Source organism: Amblyomma maculatum, chromosome 1 (genome assembly GCF_055883805.1).
Source record: "Amblyomma maculatum isolate TAMU_Amacu chromosome 1, ASM5588380v1, whole genome shotgun sequence".
NCBI lineage: Eukaryota > Metazoa > Arthropoda > Arachnida > Ixodida > Ixodidae > Amblyomma > Amblyomma maculatum.
In genome coordinates, this window is record NC_139344.1 from 221936831 (window position 1) to 221957566 (window position 20736).

Consider the following 20736-nt stretch of genomic DNA (forward strand, 5'->3'; position numbering starts at 1 on the left):
CTAGCTTAGTGAGTATATGTCGTCCGGTAGTTGTAGCAGCTAATCTGAGGTATTGTGCTTGTAAATGGGCCTCTCGAAGTTCATGTATTGTATTATGGACTCCAAGTTCGAGTAGTCTCTCGTTACTAGTGCTTTTCGGTAATTTAAGTGCTGCCTTTGTTGCTTGCCGAATTAACGAGTCTATTTGCTGGACCTCACTGCATGATAGTTTGAGGTATGGTGTAGCATAAAGAATTCTGCTGAGGGTATAGGCGTGCACTACTCGAAGTGTGTCCGCCTCTCGAAGCCCATGTGCGCGTCCTGTCACCCTTTTTATGATTTGTATGGTGTTTGCAACGGCCTTTTTGAGCCGCTTAATTGTGTCGACGTTCTTTCCATCCTGTTGCAGGTATAGTCCCAGAATGCGAATGGTATGAACCTGTGGTACTTGTCTTCCCTGAATTCGAATTTCTATGGGGCTTTGGTAGGTCCGTCCTTTAGGGGGTATGATTAGTAATTCTGATTTTTCTGGGGAGCACTCTAATCCGATTGTTGCGGTAAGCTTGGCTATCGTGTCTGCTGCTGTTTGTAGCGTGTCTTCGATTTCACCGTCTGATCCGTGTGTTGTCCAGAGTGTGATGTCATCGGCGTATATGGTGTGACCGAGGTGAGGGATTTTCTGTAGTTCTGCGGTTAAGGGGATAAGGGTAATGTTGAACAGAAACGGGGAAAGAACGGAGCCTTGCGGCGTCCCCACGTTGGCAAGCGTGTACGGTGAGGTGTGGAGATTGTCGATGTGAAGTGTGGCTGCATTTTACATTTTAGGAAAACGTAGCGCTAACGTAGCCTTGTCTTCTTTGCGCTACGTTTTCCTAAAATGCGAATGCACCAACTCGCCCAATTTAGCATTCTTGTGAAGTGTGGCTGTCCTGTGCTGAAGGTAGGCTCTTATGTAGTTGTAAACCCTAGTACCAGTTTGAATGTTCGTGAGTGCCTGTAGGATTGCTGTGTGTTGTACATTATCAAACGCTTTTTTGAGATCTATTGCTAGTATCGCCTTTGTATGCGTTGGTATATGTGGGTCAAGCACTGCTGACGTTAGCTGCAGCATAGCGTCCTGCGTAGATAGACGGGGCCTAAAACCGACCATTGAGTGCGGGTATTGGTCCGTGTCATCCATGTATGCAGTTAGCCGAGCTAGTATAACCTGTTCAAAGAGTTTTCCTAAGTTTGAGGTGAGCGATATCGGGCGCATATTCGCTGGGGAAATTGGCTTATTGGGTTTTGGTATGAGAATTACTTTCCCGTGTGTCCATTCTGCTGGGAGTGTCCCTTCTTCCCAGTGTTTGTTATAGAGGTCCGTTAGTTGCTCCAATGATTTATCATCTAGATTTCTTAGCGCCGCATTTGAAACCTGATCTTCGCCTGGCGTTGTGTTCTTGAGCTTGTGAAGTTCTGCCCGTATTTCTGATGTCGTTATTGCAGCATCTAATATATCATTTGGTCCTCCTGCATAGGAGGGAAGGGATTGTGGTTGACCCGGGGTGGTGTGCATATGCTTTAGAGTAGCTAGTAGGGCATCTGTGTCATCTCTGTGTTGATGGGTTAGTCTAGCTATTATGTTTCGTGTATATGTCTTGCTCTGGGTTGGGTCCAGAAGGTGCCGAAGTAGGTGCCATGCACGCTTTGTGGTGAGATTTCCTTTTAGCCCTTCACATATTTGTGTCCAATTCTGCTGAAACAATTGCGCTCCATAGTCTTCAATTTTGGCTCAGCTTGCAAATGCATGGCCACTTTTGGTTTTTTTTTTTTTTTTGCTCATGAGCACTGATTAGTACAGTTCTGCATGTGTATGTGCCCGCAGCTAGATTTGCCAAGATTATGAATGTTGTAAGCTGCCTGTTCCTACATTTGAAACATTAGCATCTGCTGCTTTCCACCTTGCACTCACCCTTCAACCACTTAGAGCCATTCAGTTGCCAACTGAGTAACAAATTTTCACCTTCAGACTGCTCTTTGCATTGTATAACCCTTATTAGGAAATGAATTACTTGTGCATGGATTATTTGCTGTCTTGACAGCTGCCTCCTAACAGTGAATACATGGCGACACATCTGCTCCCAAACAACAATGCACGCATGCATGCAGCTGCACACATTAACTCTGTCGCACAGGCACAATTAGCATGCCTTATTATTCGTATTTTTAGGCCACTGCTTGTACTGTATCTGGAACAGCCGACTTAGCTTCTAGTAAGAATGCAAATGAAGTGGTGTGGTTTCTGTGTTCACATAGAACAGATAGAACATTTATCATATTGTAACAACTCATTCTTGCACTCTCCTCTCTACAGGAGCCTTCCGACACTGAGGACGCTGCAGATCTTCTCCCAACCTTCGAGAGTAATGTAAGCATGCATGCAGTTGCGAATGTGAACTGAATTGCCCCACAGGCACAATTAGTGTGCCTTGTTTTTATTTCCGGGCTGTAGCTTCTACTGCATCTCGAACAGTTGGAATATAAATGTGGTGGTGTGGTTTCTGTGTTTACATACATTTATCATATCATACCAACTCATTTTTGCACTGCTCTCTACAGGTGTCTTCCAACACTGAGGACACTGCAGATCTGCTTCCAACCTCTGAGAACAATGTAAGAAAATTCACGTAGCTGCATAGGCTTGAAACAGTACTATCATAAGCAATATGAGTAAGAACACACGAGCGCGTGGCAGATAGCCTCGAAACCCACTTGGGGCGATACGGTGCGGCCGCTGTGGGAAACAAAGTGGAAAGGGAGCCGTGGTTCCGTTAACTGCGCCCTTTCCCTTTTGTTTCCCACAGCGGCCGCACCGTATCGCCCCAAGTGGGTTTCGAGGTTATCTGCCTCGCGCTCGTGTGTTCTTGCTCATATTGCTCATGATAGTACAGTGCGAACAAAAAGCTCACAGTTCCTTTTTCGTGTGTTGACAGGTTACCATTTCAACAAACAATCGCCGAAATGTAAGTATGTGCTGATGAAAGGCTTAAACCAAACTCATTAACGTTGTATGAATGTGTTAATAGGTTCTGCCATTTGCCACTGACTATACCTGGCACGTGGCCTGCCCATCAGAAATACAGTAACTGTAAGTATGCGCGCAGGCACTGAGCCTAGAAGCATGCGGAGGATTCTAGGCACATATTCACTAATATATTTTTCCTCAGGATGGTGGTCCTGTTCATCAGACTATTTCAAGCAGTTCATGCAGCAGTGAACTAAATGTAAGCTCACATGATTTCCAAGTTTCTCAACCTGGCTGCAAATGAGACAAAAATCACTATTGGTTCCCTTTTCTGAAAGGTGGATGCTGTGTCAGCTGGTATGCTGCTTTCGAATGACGAAGACATGAGTGGGCATGCAGGTCTTTTCATACATCATCTCGACATGCAGCAGATGCTAAATGGGTGTATTTTGTGTGTTAACAGGTGGCGGCCAACCAAAGAAACGTGCCAGATAAACAAACAAGAAAGGTACTCCTGTTTTCTTAACTTCAAATGTGGCCTCAAAAATAACTCAAATGTGACTAGACTAAATTTTTCATTGCAGGTCGAAACAAAAGAAAACTCGATACAATGGGAGACAACATCAACTGACCACACATATGCATCAACGAATCACTGTTTAAGCATTTCCTTTGCCATTAAAGGTATTCGTTCCCAATACCTGACACCACAGGACATACTCTTCTACACAGGAGTTTCAATAGCAGTATTTGACAAACTTGTTGTGAAACTGCAAGCGATGGACGCTAAAGTTTCGAAGACATTAAGTCTCAAAGAGCAGCTGCTCCTGACACTCATGAGGCTTAGGCTTGGTCGGCTCTGTGCAGACCTCGCAAGAAGATTTGAGGTTTCTGTGGCAAGTGTGTCAAAAATGTTTGCAAATATGCTGCACCACTTGGAGAAGATAATGGAAGATGTAGTGGTTTGGCTTCCAAGAGCAGCTATTTATGACAGCATGCCGCAGAGCTTCATTAAAAGTGGTTATAGTCGTACCACTTCCATCTTTGATTGTACAGAGGTGCTGCTCCAAAGGCCCAGGAAGTTCCTCGCTAGAGCGCAGAGCTATAGCTCGTACAAAGGCTCCAACAGAGTGAAATTTCTTACTGTTATAGCACCCAATGGCCTTATTATGTTTGTGTCAGATGTGTACGGCGGAAGAGCCTCGGACAAGCATATTGTCAGAACGTGCGGCGTCGAAGATTACCTCCTTCCAGGGGACCACATTATGGCCGACAGAGGCTTTAAGCTCGAGCCTCACCTTGCAGCACAAGGCATCAACATGAACACACCAGCCTTCACTAGAGGTGAGTGTTTCAAGTTTACAAAAGAACACATTACTTTCTTTTTTCCCAAACTCAAAGGGGTTTTATCTTTACTTTCAGGAAAGACCCAACTTTCCGAAGAGGAAGTAACAAGCACAAGGAGGATCGCATCAGTGCGAATACACGTGGAAAGAGCGATAAATAGGATAAAAACTTAACGAATCTTCAAGCATGCTCTGGCAATTAAGTCCAAGAAGCATATAAACAGAATTGTTTTTGTGTGCGCCGGGCTCTGCAACATGAAGGGTCGCTTAATTAAAAAAATGAATAAAACAGACGTACAAACCTGTATCCCAGTAGTCAGAGTCACATTTGAAGCCAAACATATACATAACATACTAATATGGAACACATTTATAAGACACTGTACAGTGATGTTAATTTGCAAACTGGCACAAGGAACTCAGCTTATTAAAATGACTGCTGCATCACTGATCAAGCTGCTGTTACAGTCTGAGAAGCACTACTTTTTCAAAAAAGCTCTCTAGAGTCTACATGTGTGTCCATAAATCCATCCTCTTTCTGCACACCAAGCAACATACCTCCGTTGGCCACATGCAAATGGAGAAACTATGCATTACACTGTCTTTGTTCTTTTGTTGCTGCTTCGGTATCCATGGATGCGCAACTAATTCTCAGCTGTTGTAGCACATTGTGCTGACTTTCTTGGCCAGCTGCAATCACACTGCCCAGGTTGAGATGGCAAGGGGGCCTGTCCAGCATTATCTCGAATCCAGCTACCTGTTCTGAAGTATTCCTGGCACCAGCTGCTTTTGTGGCCACCTAAACAAGAAAAAGAAAACTTGTGAATAACCCCTTTTCTGTGACTAGAAAAGAAATGGTCCATTTTAATTGCGCCAAAAAACGAGAAAGGGACAAAGACTGAGCCTGCTTGCAACTGAATTATTGAAGTTTCTTCTGCGTTCCGTGAAAAGCACGACTTGCCAAGAGGCAGCTGCAGCCCGAAGGTTTCAGAAGACTGTCCGATGTTATGTTTTGAATTTTTATGTCGAAGTGCAGTCAGTGACCACAGCAGTGTAACAAAGTACGGTTCTACAAATTTTCTTCAGCCATGTAGACTAACAATTATTTTACAGCCAGTCTCTTAGAATGAGGCAGGTAACCTGAGCATACAAACATAAAAAGCATTTCGTAAGGCAACAAAGTGAAGGCATCTGATGGGTGAATTTTTTCTACAACTGTAGCATTGACAATTTTGTTATTATTAGGTTGCAGAGCTTTCCGACAACAAACATGAATTTTGTTCATGTAATTCTTTATAAATACACCAGATGCATGTCTAACATTAACCAAAGCTGGTTCGACATTTCTTTTTGTGCCTCGGTTCCATGCTGCTGCGACATCTGTGCATGTGTGTCCAGTGATGCCATGTTGCAAAGTATGTCAACTTTTCATAACAGCGAACCAATATGGTTGAACACACATGCCTTCCCTGCCATGCATTTGCAGCTGACAGTCAGTCAAGACCTGCCCCCCTGTTGTGACGCAGGCCCAGGCTAGCCATGGATTTTTGTTAATCGCCTGGGATGGCCGCATTTCTGCCTTGAGGCACACAATGTCTTCGCTCATTTGGTAGCAGAGCACTTGCCACTCTGCATGTAATTATAAGTCAAGGTCAAGGCTCTGGAATGCTTCAGCCTCCCTGAGGTCACAGGCAGGCTTTAGTTTTGATGAGGTAACAATGTGCCCGCTAGTCAGATTTGGCCATAACTTCGTGTCATCATACCATTTGTCTTCAAGGCTTGGGTGGGTGTAGGTTCAGCCACCTAAAAAAAAAAAGCAGAATGCAGAAAACATAAGAGGAGGCAAAAACACAGTACTACATGAATGGAACTGGCACCATGAACATTTGGCTTAGATGAAAATGAAGGAAACATGTGGCATCGGTACCAAAATGACGTCAGACATGGTCAAAACGAAAAATTATGTCAATCACTGCAACCTTGCTTTGGCTGAAGGCCGATCAGATGCAACTAAAAAAAAAAGTTGACCTCCTCGCTGAGAGTAGGTGTAAGCATAAAATGGATTAAAGGGAAGGCCTACTAATTTCAAGAGCATCTCATTTCTGCTTTGGCACATATCTTTTCTCACTGCACAGCTGAGGTGACCACCGAGAAGTGAGAGTCCCCCTTATTACCCTTTCGCTCAAATTTTTCTCTGAACACTATGAACTAATGAATGATAAGCAAACCACAATAACAACTGGTAGCTGACTGGCACTAAGTGTACGGTGCCTTTGCATTTCTCTGCTTTCATGTTGCTCTTTACTACGTACATGATTAGAGCCAGTGCTCTGCAACGGGCTTGTTGTTTAGCAACCTATGCTTCTGGACTAGTTCGTTTTACATTTCTAAACTGCCAAAGATAGGGCGCTGCATGCAAAAAAGCAAAGATTACATGCAGTGCTTTGTCTTTTTCAATTACAAACAGTGTTGTTTAGTTCCTTACTGTGGAGGGAAAATGCATAGGCAAGCTCCCCGCTGCTGTACCCCCCAGGAACTGGATGACGGTGACAGCGGGGTAGAGTATCTTCTTGCAGTAAGCACTCGGTCAGAACATGGTTACTGCACGCAGCTAATCAGTCAATTTTCGCTGTTGTTGCAGCGGGTGGGAGGTATAGATTGCTTCAGTAATCGCTTAGGCGAACGTAATTTGCCAACCCGACGCAGCGGCTGGCTGTGCTGCCCATTCTGGAGACGCTATAGGTTCGTCAAAGCTTGTTTAGGTTGGCCTCCGCGTTTTCCCGTCGGCTCGTCACAGATTTCTCATTCTGGTTCAGGGCCACCATATCGCTTCGACAACGAAAGCTAACAGTATATCATATTAAAAAAAAAAAACAGCACTGTGTTGCAGTCGCGCATGTCAAAGGAACCGATGATACGAGCGCATTTGCACGACAGATACGAACGCGCAACAGACAACAGGTGCTTTCGTAAACGGAATAACGCTCCCCTGTGGAACCAATCTCTCGGTGGGTATTACTCAAGAACTTCAGCATGTGCGAAATGAGTGGTGTTAATGCCAGCTAAGCAGATTCGAAGGCAAACAGCTATCAATAAATTGGCTCGTATTCGCACTTGTAGCCCGACGCGCGCTGCACAAGTGAACGAACTCAGCTAATCAGTTTAAACGTGCGTATTACAGCGACTGGAACGAATGCAAAAAAAAAGAAAGGTGGGGGGGGGGGGGGGGATATCTAGAAGAACGACTGCCGTTTTTTATTTTCAACGCATCGTGATCTTTATTTATGGAAACCACTCACCGATGTTGATCGTAGGCTCCGTCGATGCCTGCTGCTCGCCTTCTCCCGGTCGATTGCAGCGGGCGCTTGTGGCCCCTAACGCCATGCATACACGCAGATATAAGCAGAGCGGATCCCGATATTAAATGTTTCCACCTCGGAACAAGACAGGAATGGGAAGCCGCAACGCGAAACCACAGAAAACACCGCAAGCAGCTTTCAGGTATGTCTCAGAAGGCAACTTTATCAGTCCAAGATGGCGCCGACGCTAGGCGGCGCTAAAGCAGGCAAAGCTATGACAACATGGCGGTGCCCAGGTATCGAAACTAAAATCGTGTATATGACAAGTCGGTCTTTTGGAAATATGGCTCTCAGCGCTCAATTTAGTTTCAATGGCGAATTCTGCTGTGTACAGCTTCCGCCAAGCAGAACACCATAGTTGAGGTGGTGGCAAATTCCACGCAGCCAAGTCAAAACGTTTTTCGGAAAGCATATCGTACCTGTCCTTGCGGTTGTCGGACACAATATAATATACTACGTGCTATTGCGCAGCTGTAACACACAGTTTTACAGATTGTTTGCAAAGGCTTTAATATATTTGTGCCACGAACACAGATAAACGCAACTGAACAATTTTTTTGTAGCGATCGCTACATTGGCCACGAACTGCTATTTCGCTGCAGCAGTGCTCCGAGAAGGCACAGAGACCGACATTGAGCCGTTGCTTAGCAACCGCCGCAGCTGGCAGACGTCGCGCATTCGCCACGCCATCTGTCATGACGTCACACCTCACGCCTTGCCGCGGAGCCACCATGGAGCCACCGCTGCTGTTTGACATGACGTCCCACCGCTCGCCTCGTCGTCTTGCTTGCCTGCGCTCGCTTCGCCAGCTGTGTCGTATGCTATTAGTAGCATGTCGGAGGATTGAAAAGGAGAGTTCACCGTGTCGATCGCCGCGCCGCAATACATATCTTATCGAGAAGAGCAAATACTTTTAACGCGCTTTCGTAGTGCGTTTTCACGACACCTGCATGAGCTTACAGGGATCAGATTGCACGCACTGCCGAACCCCTGCATGGCGTGCCTCAGATAACTGGCCTACGTCGGGCCACGGACGTTATCTGTCAAATGCGTATCTATAACGCTGCTGAATGTGCTCGGTCGTTTATCGCGAACCAAGCGGTTAACAGCAGTATTTTTGAGGCACGTTGCAGGACAATTGCAGCGCTACCTATGCAGTGCAGGTTCCCTATTCTTCAAGTAGCCGTCATGCTTGAGTTTTGCCCCGGCTCCAGTCCTTCCTTAAAGACCCGCTTAGGGTCTTTTTCTTTCTTTTCGCATGCCTTAACATAATATATGTCCACTCTCCGGTCTAAAATATTTTCTTCCCCGGTGACTGTGAGACTTCGCCCCCAGAACGCAAGGCCGCAAAATGTTTTCGAAAAGAACTAATAACGCAGTTACAGCCGCCGCAATCACCCGATTCTGTCATGCTTCTCTCCTCCTGTTCTCTCAAAACGGTTTTTCACTCTCCTATCCGGTCGTCTAGCCTCCGCAAGACAAATTCCCCTTTCTCCTCCGCGTTTGGCGCAAGGTGGGGCGTGGCACTCCGCGTACGCGGAAAAAAAGAGAGAGAGAGAGAAAAAAAAACGGGCAAGGGAGCGCGCGCCGCTGGATTCAGTCCGGCCGTGGCAAGGGAAAAGCGCGCAGCGAGTGGTAGACACCCATCCTTCACCCTCAGACAGCGAGAAGGACCAATGGACGTCGTTTTCGACTAAAACGTCATAGCTGCGGCTCGACGGGCCAGCGCAGGGAATCTGGCTTCCCGAAAGAGAACATGAGAAAGCTTTGATTTGATTTTCGTTGCTTTGCGGCGCGCGTGTCATTGTAGCATTTTGCACAGATCATAATCGAAACACTGGCCTCCTTTGCTTAAAAGGTCCTTCCCTAGACTGTGGCCCTTTAATGTATTTCAGCTAAATCGCGTCCAGTGCTGAGGTATTGCCGAGGTGGTCCAAGATCCCATTACACGTACCGTTAACTTCCCTTACGTATGCCCCTTAACATGCTTCCTAGTGCCTTAGTTTTCCCCTCCTTCCTTGTTTAGTCATTGCTTGACGCTTTCAGACACTTTTGCTAATTTCAGCCGAGTGCGCTTCTTTGACAGCCAGCGCTAGTTAGTGCGTTTATTTTTCTTTGTGCCGCTTCTTCATTTATTTATTTTTTCCTGCGGTTTTTCAATTATGAGTCTAGTCTGAAACTGCAATGGGCGTCCTTTAAATGTATCAATGTGTAATCTGATCCTAAAATCTTTCATCATAGCTACCGCTGGCTTTGAACGCAGATTGTAAACAGCCCCATGTGGCTTAACATGCTTCATAGGAGACCGCGAAATTAAAAAGTGGGCCACTATGCGGCTACGGGTCTCATATTATAACTAGTTTTAAAGACAGACAAATGACATTAGGTTATCCTGGGATGTTCATCAGATATACTTTGAAAATGAGTTCGTGCCCCAATTAAAGTTAAAAAATGAAAACGAAACTGACCTCGCTTCATTTTTGCTGCCTTTGCCTTGGGAAGCTTCAGGAAGCTTCTTTCAGACTTGAATACACACGTGTCATGAATGATAAGCGATGAAATTTAGTTAGACTGCTTGCTGTTAGTCGAGATATATGATCACTAGTAAATTTAAGTATGTTTATCGATAGGGCCGTGACTCAGTGAAGAAGCACAGCAGTGAAGGAAAGTTCAGTGTTACTTTAAAAAAAATATAAAAAAGGGAAACAAACCTCTTGCGGGCACATTACAACTTCTCGGTACCACTGATGCTGACCTGAAAGGAATTATAGTTTTTTTTTTTTTTCGCAAAGACAACTTATTAACCTGTTTACGCATTCGAGTCAAATATTGTCCAATAGTAGCACGTGGACGGTTTCTTTACTCTGATGATCATAATTTTTTTTTTCCTTTATTTTGTTCCTCAGAGAGTGTCTAATAGGAGGCCAAGGCTAAACGCTAAAAGCCTGACGAGGCCTTGGTCCCTTTTACAAGTTTTTGCATCAAGAACAGAACTAAAGAGAACACTTCGGTCAGTACCGGGAGTACAACCTAACAAACTCATTAAAAGGGAAAATTGTACCTCCTTGTTCATAGACTAAACGACACAGATTGTGGATGCACGAAAGCAAAATGTGGCTTCTTGTAACACGTGTAGGCTCTCAAGTTACAGACAATACACGAGAAGAAATACTAGAACACACAGACAATTTTGTATCCAACTACAAGCATTACATACAATTTCCACGTGTAATCTAAAAAACTCGGATTGGCGATTTAGCTATTTTATTGAAACCATAGTTATAACATACACATCATTGAGTTGTGTATGAAATTGCAGAAGTGACTGAGAAGCGTCTGCATTCACGTTTAAAAACAGGAACAGGAAACGAAATAGTAACAAAATGATGCGTCACTGAAACCTCTTCCAGCCGCTTACAGCACCAAAATGACAGATTTTTAATGGGAGCTGTACCTCTTCCCGGAATTTTTAAAGTCTGTTTTTCTGTAAACACAATTCAATATTTCTTGGGATAAGCGATACGCAGCCGAGAGTTCCAAATAAAGCCTTCTTCAGACATCTGAACTAGAACCAGCCATTGAAATCATAGACCACAGGACCGCATCTGTGACTTTTTTCCAGCTTCCTTGTGAGCAAAATGGAAGTCCATAGTCTCTTCGAAAACGTCCTACCATCTTTTAGCTGTGTTGTTTATAAGTACGAATTGGCTGGGCACGTGGCAATTATGATCTCAATTCCATGATGCGCATCAATTCTACAGGTCCCTTGCAGGTCACGGGATTTGTTAACGCTCCTGCTTCAATGCCTTTGGTCTTAAGGTTGAGACTGCGCCTCTCAAGCAAGCTACTGGAACAATACACACTGCCGCCTGATAGTAGAATTTTTATTCTTGTGCAATTTGAGCGACACTTGGATTAACCGCCTGTAGAGGTGCGAGCGTGTTGTTCAAAGAGCTCCCGCCCACGCATGCTCTAGAAACAGAAGGTTATCACTAAAGAAACCTGTCTACAGTCTTTTCGTTACGCCGCTTGTTAGCACTTGCTTGGCGGCAGGGATGACGGAGCGCGTACAGCATGGAATCCTCACCTGTTATTGGTGCCCTGGCGCGCGCATCAGTTTTATATTTATTTTGTGCACACATGTTGCAGCCGATGTATGTCTTGAAGGTGCAAGCTACGAGGACCCCATAGCGTTAACATAGAAACGCTCGTAGACAATTTATGAAAACTGCGAACCAACAAAATAAGCAAAAACAATGACCACCCTCCAAGAAACAAACGCGGCCTCTGCAAGCATGTGCGAGCGCGGCGAAGAACACACTGGGGAGAAGCTCTATATCAGCGCGTTCTCGAAACTAACATAGCACGCATCGTAAAGGAAGAGACACTGCGTGTTCCAAAATGATAAAAAGAAGTATACTTTTGCTTATCACGCGAAAACGCTGTGCATTCACAAAAGAGCAAAATTTATCTCTCGTATGACGTCTTTATTATAAATGCTAGCTTGAGAGTTCGATGCATTTGCTTTACCGGACTCTCCCGTTAGCATGGTGCGTTCACTAAGTTCGCCACCATTAAACCTGCGCCAACACGACTTGGGTAGTATGTCTGTGTCGCAATCCGAAGGTCCAAGGTTCAACTTCTGCCCTTACAAAATTAAACCAATTTTCAGCTCAACTGCTTTTCTTTGACTTTTTTTTTTTATTAAAGTGAAATTTGGCGCTCACAGTGACCTCTAGCTGAATTTATGTCTTCGTTGAGATCTTCATTTCTTCGCGATCCTATACTCCGTTTCATACATCAAGTGCAGCACTACCAAAGCTACAGCTGTTGTTTGCGCTCTCCGCATCCGTGATAAAAAATAGTGCCTGCTCTTGACGCGAGAAAATAATAGTTGCTTTGTCTGCAAGCTTAATACATTCTACATTTGCCATCAACTTCATAAAAAGCACCTTTTTTAGGGAGAAAAGGTCGGATTCGGCTAATTTGTATGTTTTTTTTTTTTTATGTCGTTTTTTTCGCGCCGCGTTTTGCTGCCCCGCAACCTTGCCAGCTGTGCCACCAGATGGCGCTGGCTGTGCCCTCCGCGCTGCGCATCTCTTTTTGAAAAAATGGTTCTTTGGTGCGCATTTTTTCTATAAGATCCGCTCTGTGAAGATGTCTTAGCAAGCGAAGCATGTTATTGCAAACGTGTATGCTCGGAATAGAGCCCGTTTCGGCAGGAACCACTCGCCTACAGAACGAGCGCGTAGTGATACGCCTCCTGTTTTTTTTCTTGCGGACTATTTGCGTAGCTTTCCCTGCGTTGCACCTGATGTATGAAACGGAGTATAGCTATTTGCACGGGTGGTCAGACAAACAAAGGTGCAATTGTAGCGGTCATGTGTAGTCCCGCTTCAGTGGTTGCACATGGCTTCTGCATTTTACTTTTTATAAAGATTGAATTTAATAAGTCAAGCGCAACAACGACGATACACAGATATAAAGACGACAGGACATGCGCTACTTGCAACAATTTATTGAAGCTGACAGACAGCTCCTTATACAGCCATTAGAGGGCGAGGGGAAACATAAAGGGAATAAAAGGCGAGTGATGCGCGCGCGATCACAAAGGAGGCACAAGAAGGGACATGGGTGATACAACAATTATTAGAAGCAATGCACCAACATTCCTCGCCAAGTGTTTTACTAAAGATTCAATCGTCTCCGTTTGTTTTTTGTTTGTTTTTCACTTGCGAGAGCTATATGAACTTATGCGTGACGCGCTTGCGTGTGTGTGCGTATTCACAGTGTTTTAACTAGGCCTGGCGTTTTAAAGAGGTACGATTGCACCACTGTTGGCGAACTAAATTCAGAAGTTGGGCATCTAGTTCGAATTATTTCCCGCCGCTGTTGTGCAGTGATTAGGGCGCTCGACTGCTGTGCCCAACAAGGGTGCGGGTTCGAAACCTGGCCGTGGCAGACAGATTTCGATGAAGACGAAAAGCAACCAAATTAGAATTTTGTTGCCGGCGATTAGCATATAGTAACAGAAAAACGCGATTATCCTCTGTGCTGGGCTCAACAGGTTTTTGTTATCTCGTTCAAAAGAGGCGAGCGTTCAAACTTCCCACGCTCTAAGCACTGCCCCCAGCGTATTCATTCAATGAAGAAAACGGCACATCACCTTCTCTCTCCCGCCTGCGTTGCGTCGCTTTCGCCTGCTTGCTGCTCCAGCTCACGCGGGATAAAGATTGTGAGGCAGCACTTGCGCCATTGATTGATGGCGTTAAGGGCGATGTTTAGAGTTGGGATCTTTCGAAAGCGCGCCTTTTTTGGCGCGAGATAGCCAGAATTTGTCGGGGCACAGCACCGAGGGTAATAGCGTTTTGAAATTCTAAAAATAGGTGTGCCTTTAGTAATGCCTGACTAAAAATCTCTAATTAGAACTAGACGCCCAACTTTAACAATGGAAGTTAATTATCAGAGGTATATCCCCGCTAGCATGCGCAGCAGAGCCCGTGGTAACGGATAACGGTTACGAATTACGGATCGTGCTTCGCTGTTACTCTGTATTATTCCCCTGTTTCTTGATGTCCTCAAATGCTGGTCATAGTGTGCTGATGAAGACGTCATCTCTAAAAGCCTATTTTTAAGCATTAGTCACGTGTTTACCTGGAACAGCTACTATATATTTACGTGGCCCGTTCATCATCGTCGTTCTGCTAGAGCCACGAGCTTGTGGTGTTCGTGAAGCAAGAAGGCTGAAATCGCGTTGTTTACCGGCGTCCGCTGTAATTTACCTGTGGCCCCTTCCCCTGTTACGTCCTGAACCACATGTAATGTATCGAACTAGAGGTGGCATCGGGTGGACGTTTCCATAGTGAACTTCATCCATCGGACACTTACAGCATGTCGAGAATGAAAGCTGCGCCGGCCATTCGCTATCGATATGGCACCTGTATACACTACGGGAGTCGCCTGTTCAAAGGCCATCAATCAGAGTTTGGGTCTTTTGTAGTTCACTGTGAGAGTGAGCACACAAGAACCTTGACCAGCCTTTAGCGGCCGCTCAGCCGCAAATAGGCATCTCCCTATCATCCATCGTGCAGCAGCAGGCGCGGGCGCCGCCGACCAAGGCTTTCTGGGCGAAAATCCGGAGGACTGACTTCAGAAATCGGAAAACGTGGCCTAATACAACGGGAGAACGGATGACTCCAAGCTGCAGCACGCGTTTTCTATCTCTGAACGGGGCAGCTCGTACGTGGTTAGAGAACTAGGAGCCCGCCGTAACCGTACGTGGAACTATTTCAACTCTTACTTCCTGAAATACTTTACCTCAGTACTCCGATTGGAACAGCTTGAAGTTCAACTTTCCAATGAAAGCGTCTACTTCGAAGACAAGCTGTATCGTTGGGCTGGCCTAAATATGCCCCAGAAGAAGAAACTCCGGCGTACCCAATGGCGATTAAATATTTGTTTATGTGGTTCGCTGCCCACCGAGTGCGGTGTCTGAGTTCATGTCGAGGCTATACCACTATTGAGAAAGCGTTCGACATGTGGTCCCGCTAGTGTGTTCCCGCCTTTGGTAATGGCTCGAATTCCTATTGACACCAATACCCCTGGCGTGAAAATACCACGGACAGGCTTCGCGATTCCTCGAGAGGAGCCACAGATGTTGTTTGCGGCTATCTGCAAGCAGCTGCTGTATCCGTAACCGACCCCAACAAAATCATCCACCGACTCGGCGCAACCGCCTCATCACGAGAAGAAGTAAGCCCGCGCCGCACTGAAGTCGTGACAGGCACCTGGTTGCTCGACTCACACGATGTCTACAACAGCAGACCTCAGCATTTCCTTCGACGAAACCGCCATGATAGGACATCGCGAACACCGGCGTTGACGGCTGTGTCCTCATTGGGCAGTTCCCTGCTATACTTTAAAGTGACCACACCGAGTGCCTGTTGATCGCACCGGCTTGTCTTGCACGTTAAGAGTGACAGTGCAAGGAGTGTTCGCGCGAAGTCTTTCTTAGTATGGGTTTTTTGACCGAGAACTGCGCGGTCATTGACTCTTAGTCAAGGGCCAGGTGCTTCTTCACAGTGATTGCAGTAGACGGAGGTTAAAACCACCCAACAGCGTTGTGCACAAGGACGCGGTTAGTTCACCATTCCGCGTTGTTCGCGTTTACTGACGTCCGTCGATGCCAAGACACTGCTATAACTTTGAAGGAGTCGCGGAAAGCAAAAAGGAGATATGACACTGTGGTTGTGTCGATTACCGCTGGGTAAACAAAGTCACTTAAAGTGATGTTTATCTCCTTCCACGCATCGAAAAATCTCTGGATTGCCTTTTCTACTTTTTCTAGATAAACCTGAAGTCAGAATATTTGAAAATTGAAAACCGAAGTCGATGTTAGGGAGCGCCAAAAGACTTTCTTTTACGGCGAAAGCTCTACTACTCCAAGTACAACCGCAGTTCCACCTTGCTTAGCACACCTGACTTTCAAGCCTGCCTAAGGTCAAACCAAGCACACCCCCTAAGACTAACAATGTACGACTACCTGCCATATGACTGTGCATGACAATGACACCCGGCCATGCTGCTTTCACCTTCCTGGAGAAGATCCTGGGTTCAAGTACATCGACGCCAGCCGCGGTCGAGTTACCAAAGCGCGGAGTGGGACAAGGGCATCAAGGTGCTCTGGTGCCAGAGCTCTTCTCCCTCATCGCATCCGGCGAGCCATTTGCTCTTAAAACTAACGGACTTCCATGTGGCTTCAGTTTTGTCCCATTGCGCATCAAAATTGTGACGTAACTGTTTTTTGCGCATCGTTGTGAGTGGTGTCGGGCCGATTCCCTGCCTAATTAACATGCAACGGCTAGTCTATACCTGACTAAACCACATGACGCATCGGACCTTTTAAAATAGAGTGTTGCTGCATAAGTGAGCTACACGAAGGCGGTCCTAAGTGGCTCGATTTTTTTTTTTTTACTACGGATAGACTTTATGAATCAAGCCCTTGCGCTCTGAATTGTGCTTTCCACCACAACTTTCCAATGACTCATGGACACCGTCCTTGCCTATTTAAAGTGGCAGACGTGGCTCACCTAGGATGTGTCATGGTCTTCGCCTTGACTTTCGTGCAGCATCTTTGGATCTCTAATTGCTGCTGCTAGCCAGATGGGCTTATTGGCTGACTATAAGAAAATAAGAAATGCCATTACGCTTACACCAAGCTGAAGTTCTTGGGGGAGGTCGTAAACCAAAAAGAGGTTTGGCCCGGTCCATACAATAAGCTATTGCCGATTTCCCGCAGCCGCGGCACTATAAAGCATTTCACCGTTCTCTTGGATTTTCTGCTTATTATTCTCGCTTCGTGAAAGATTTCGCCGGCATAATCGAGCTTTTTATCTCAAAGAAATATAGCAGAAAGGGTAGCCTTTCTAAACCATTCGCTTATCTGCAAAAATGTGTTCTTATCTACACTTCATGTCTGCGAACGCACTAGAGCCATTAGATGCGAACAATTAGTTGACACACGAAGAGAAGTCCTTGAATCGAAACGTTGGCTATTGCCACGAACACAGATAAACGCAACTGAACAATTTTTTTGTAGCGATCGCTACATTGGCCACGAACTGCGATTTCGCTGCAGCAGTGCTCCGAGAAGGCACAGAGACCGACATTGAGCCGTTGCTTAGCAACCGCCGCAGCTGGCAGACGTCGCGCATTCGCCACGCCATCTGGCATGACGTCACACCTCACGCCTTGCCGCGGAGCCACCATGGCGGAAGTAGAATGGTGGCGAAGGCTGGGCCCAAAAGCAGTTCAGCGGTACAGCAGCATAGCCACAGGTCGGGGGGCCAACCACTCAGATTAAGAAATTATAATTCTACAAATTAAAAAGTATTAAGCAACATAAAAGGAACAGACATTTTGATAACTTCGCTTGTGAATGAGGTAAGGCATTTTATTAAGACATTCTTAATTAAAAAAAATTGCAACACTCTTATCGCGCCCCCTTGATGTTGCATCGGTCGTGACGAAACCTTTAGGGCCTTGCTAACTCCTTGCGAAGTAGGCAACAAGAGGTAACCAAGGCAACGGAGATAACGAAGCTGACGAAGCACGAAACGGTTTCTATCGCTGCCTGCTGCTCGTCTGCTGTGGTGCGGGCCTTGGTGCGCCCGGGAAAGCGTATAAATTCAGTTCGCAAGTCTGAAAACATCCCTTTTGCGAAGATTTCGACGTCCTTTCTGGTCGCTGCTCTGTCGCCGTTTGGTGAGATTTGATATCCCCCCTGCAGCCGTGTTTTTTTGCTTTCGTCCCCTTCGTGGTGCGGGCAGTGCGAAGTCTTTTTGCAGCATTGTATTGCGCTTAGCATTTTATCGCAAGATGAGCCCGAACAAAGTGAGGAAGCGATGCTCTGTGGCACGTTGCGACAGCGTTGACTTAACAGTCGGTGTCTTATTACACCGCTTCCCGGCTGACTTTTACCGGTGAGCAGATCTGGAGGTTGCACACAGACTCAGTGTATGCTCTAATGCTCCTGTGTTAAGCACGTTTGTTGATGCTAAAGCTGTCTGGACTGGTGCAACCTTGAAATTGCCTTGAAAACTGCTGTATACTTTCTGCCGAAGAATTTAATGTGAAGAGTAATCCCAGTGCTCTGTGCTCCACGTATGTTTTGATGCACCTACTTTCAATTTTTATTTCCATTGCAGCTGTCATAGCTTTGTTTTCTGTAGATACATGTTTCATATCTGGTGATGTTTTGTGGCAGGCACTTCAAGCCTTTTCCATGCCTCGGCTGTGATCATATTGAAATGATTAGCCCGCTTAAACAGCGCTATTGTTTGTGCTGTTTGCGACACGCATTTTTATTGTTGTGATTTGTTGCTGTATGTTATTGGTTGATGCAATAAACCACGAATATGAAAACCATAATTGTTCACTTGGTACACTCTGTTGCGAACTGGGCGCGACTGCACTGTTGCACCAGTGTTTCTGGACCGCACCTTAATGTGCTGAGGGACAAAGTAAATGGCCAAAGTACTTGCATGACATGCAGCAGTATTTGTATTATGAATTTGCATGCGTGGTCTCTATTTGGAAGTGTTGCTGCCTTTCTATGCCGCCACCTTTGTCAAGCACTTTCATTGTGCCAGAGCAACGTTTATAAACAAGGGCGTAAACAACATAAACTCGAGTTCTTTTAGATGGCAAAGGTTGGCTAGCGCTGAAAGGCAACAACCGTCAATAGATGCAGGCTCGTCAATGCAACGCGGCGGCTTTTTTTTAAACTTGTTTATAATTCGCGCCAAAGTGAGCGTATGCGTGACGTCATTTGACGTCATGGCCCCCCAATATTTATTGGTCGCTGGAGCCCATGAGCCGCTAGTTTTGTACGTATGGGCGTCTATGAAGCCTTCGCTACCATAGTATATATACCTTGGAGCCACCGCTGCTGTTTGACATGACGTCCCACCGCTCGCCTCGTCGTCTTGCTTGCCTGCGCTCGCTTCGCCAGCTGTGTCGTATGCTATTAGTAGCATGTCGGAGGATTGAAAAGGAGAGTTCGCGGGTGCCGCAATCGCACTTGAGGCGGCAGTATGGACGGTGACAATCTGTTAAGCAGAAGGAGGTCTGGAATCGATATCGGAACGAGATTAAGAGAAAATGAATCGCCCAGGAAACAAAGGACCAGCTCGACGAACGACTTGCTAAACGCCTAGAATATACCGCCGGAGGACGGGCATGTTTAAAGTCCGATGTCTCGACCGCTAGCAGCAGCGACAGCAGTCGGAGCAACAACAACATAGCTAAACAACCAAACTAACTTGGACTTGCAATCAAGATTAACCGAGGCTAACCAAGCTATGCCTTAGCTTTCGCTATGTATATCCTGGCATAGCCGAGCTAAGCCAGTGCCACTTTTTTGCCCTAATTATTCCAGACGAAAACATGCAAACAATTTGCTCTAAGAAGTATTTCGTATCCTGGAAGTTTGCAGTTCATGACCAGAGTCATGAACTGGCAATTGGTTAGCAATTGGTTAGCAACCAATTTGGCAATTGGTTAGCATGCCCACGTACGAGCTCGACGAAGTCGCTAAAATGTTCGTCTTATAGAATGAAAATCATTTCTTCGATAAAAAAATTTGCCAACGATTACGTACCTTCCTAATGCGAAATTTGAGCGCAGCTCATCAGTTGTTGCACCTTTTCGATAGATTGAGGTAAAGATTTCGAGCAAGACATGTATGTACAATTACACACTTTTTTTTTTTACTTGTCACACGTATTCCTTCACGAAACACTCCACTAACATTTCTTGACTGTCATGAAGGAAGCTTTGTGGTCGACAAATGAAGAGAGAAATTAAGTTATCGGTAGGTTGCAGGAGGCAGCGCGTGGGCCCATAGGAATTTTGCGCGAGATAGCAGCGACTGACGACTCCGCTGACGCCGCTAGCGAGTGAAGACAACGTGATTCTGCGTTTTGGTATGGGCTGCACGCACCGTGATCAGGTGATAGCGAGCCGGCGCTCCGGCAAACGGTGAACTCCCTCGCCGCCATGCAGGAAGTGATGGGATACGCAGCGGCGAACGGGGGAGCGCGCGCAGCAATCAGATAACACGAGCGGTCGCCGGCCATGGAGGAAGAAGGGGGCTGAGCTGGGGGACTGAAAGGGGGGCGGAACTGGTTATGAGGCCGACGACGACGCGAAACGCAGGAACGGGCGCAAAAGAGCTGCTCTCTAAAACAACAGCTCGCCGAAGCCCCCAGTCACGATAGGGGTACAGGAGAGAACCTTTACCTTAACAGCTAAAGTGTGCACATCTTTAGTCGCCTCTTTTGAAAGGTACCGAGCTGCGGAAGCGGCTTAGGGAATTCGTGACGAAAAGAGAAGCAGTGATACGTTGCGACGTGTCTCAACGCGAAAAGATAGCACCAGCGGACTCGGCGACTAAAGCCGTGTTCTGAGAAAACAGTGCCCACGTTGCGTACACAGATGATTGCAGATGATGGAAATAGTGCAGGCAGAAATTTAGCTTCCTCATCAC

At 46.1% G+C, this 20736-nt stretch overlaps 1 protein-coding gene and 1 long non-coding RNA gene across 2 annotated transcripts; one reads left to right on the plus strand and one right to left on the minus strand.

Annotated features, from left to right (window-relative positions):
- Nucleotides 1-3371: 3371 nt before the first annotated feature.
- LOC146205692 (uncharacterized) lies at nucleotides 3372-4618 on the plus strand. The gene is made up of 3 exons (XM_084590349.1): nucleotides 3372-3491; nucleotides 3568-4327; nucleotides 4406-4618. Exons 2-3 carry the CDS (start codon nucleotides 3763-3765, stop codon nucleotides 4501-4503), a joined length of 663 nt encoding a protein of 220 aa, XP_084446475.1. The 5' UTR covers nucleotides 3372-3491; nucleotides 3568-3762; the 3' UTR covers nucleotides 4504-4618.
- LOC146205693 (uncharacterized) lies at nucleotides 4599-7859 on the minus strand. The gene is made up of 3 exons (XR_014704242.1): nucleotides 7629-7859; nucleotides 6093-6132; nucleotides 4599-5128 (listed from the first exon to the last, which is right to left on the minus strand). It is a non-coding gene; the product is annotated as an uncharacterized LOC146205693 (long non-coding RNA).
- Between the last annotated feature and the right edge of the window lie 12877 nt (nucleotides 7860-20736).

Excerpts from the sequence above, each read along its gene's own strand:
- LOC146205692 (XM_084590349.1), top strand. The coding sequence starts at position 3,763 with ATGGACGCTAAAGTTTCGAAGACATTAAGTCTCAAAGAGCAGCTGCTC. Across the intron at positions 4,328-4,405 it reads CACACCAGCCTTCACTAGAG|GAAAGACCCAACTTTCCGAA; the intron begins GTGAGTGTTTCA and ends CTTTACTTTCAG.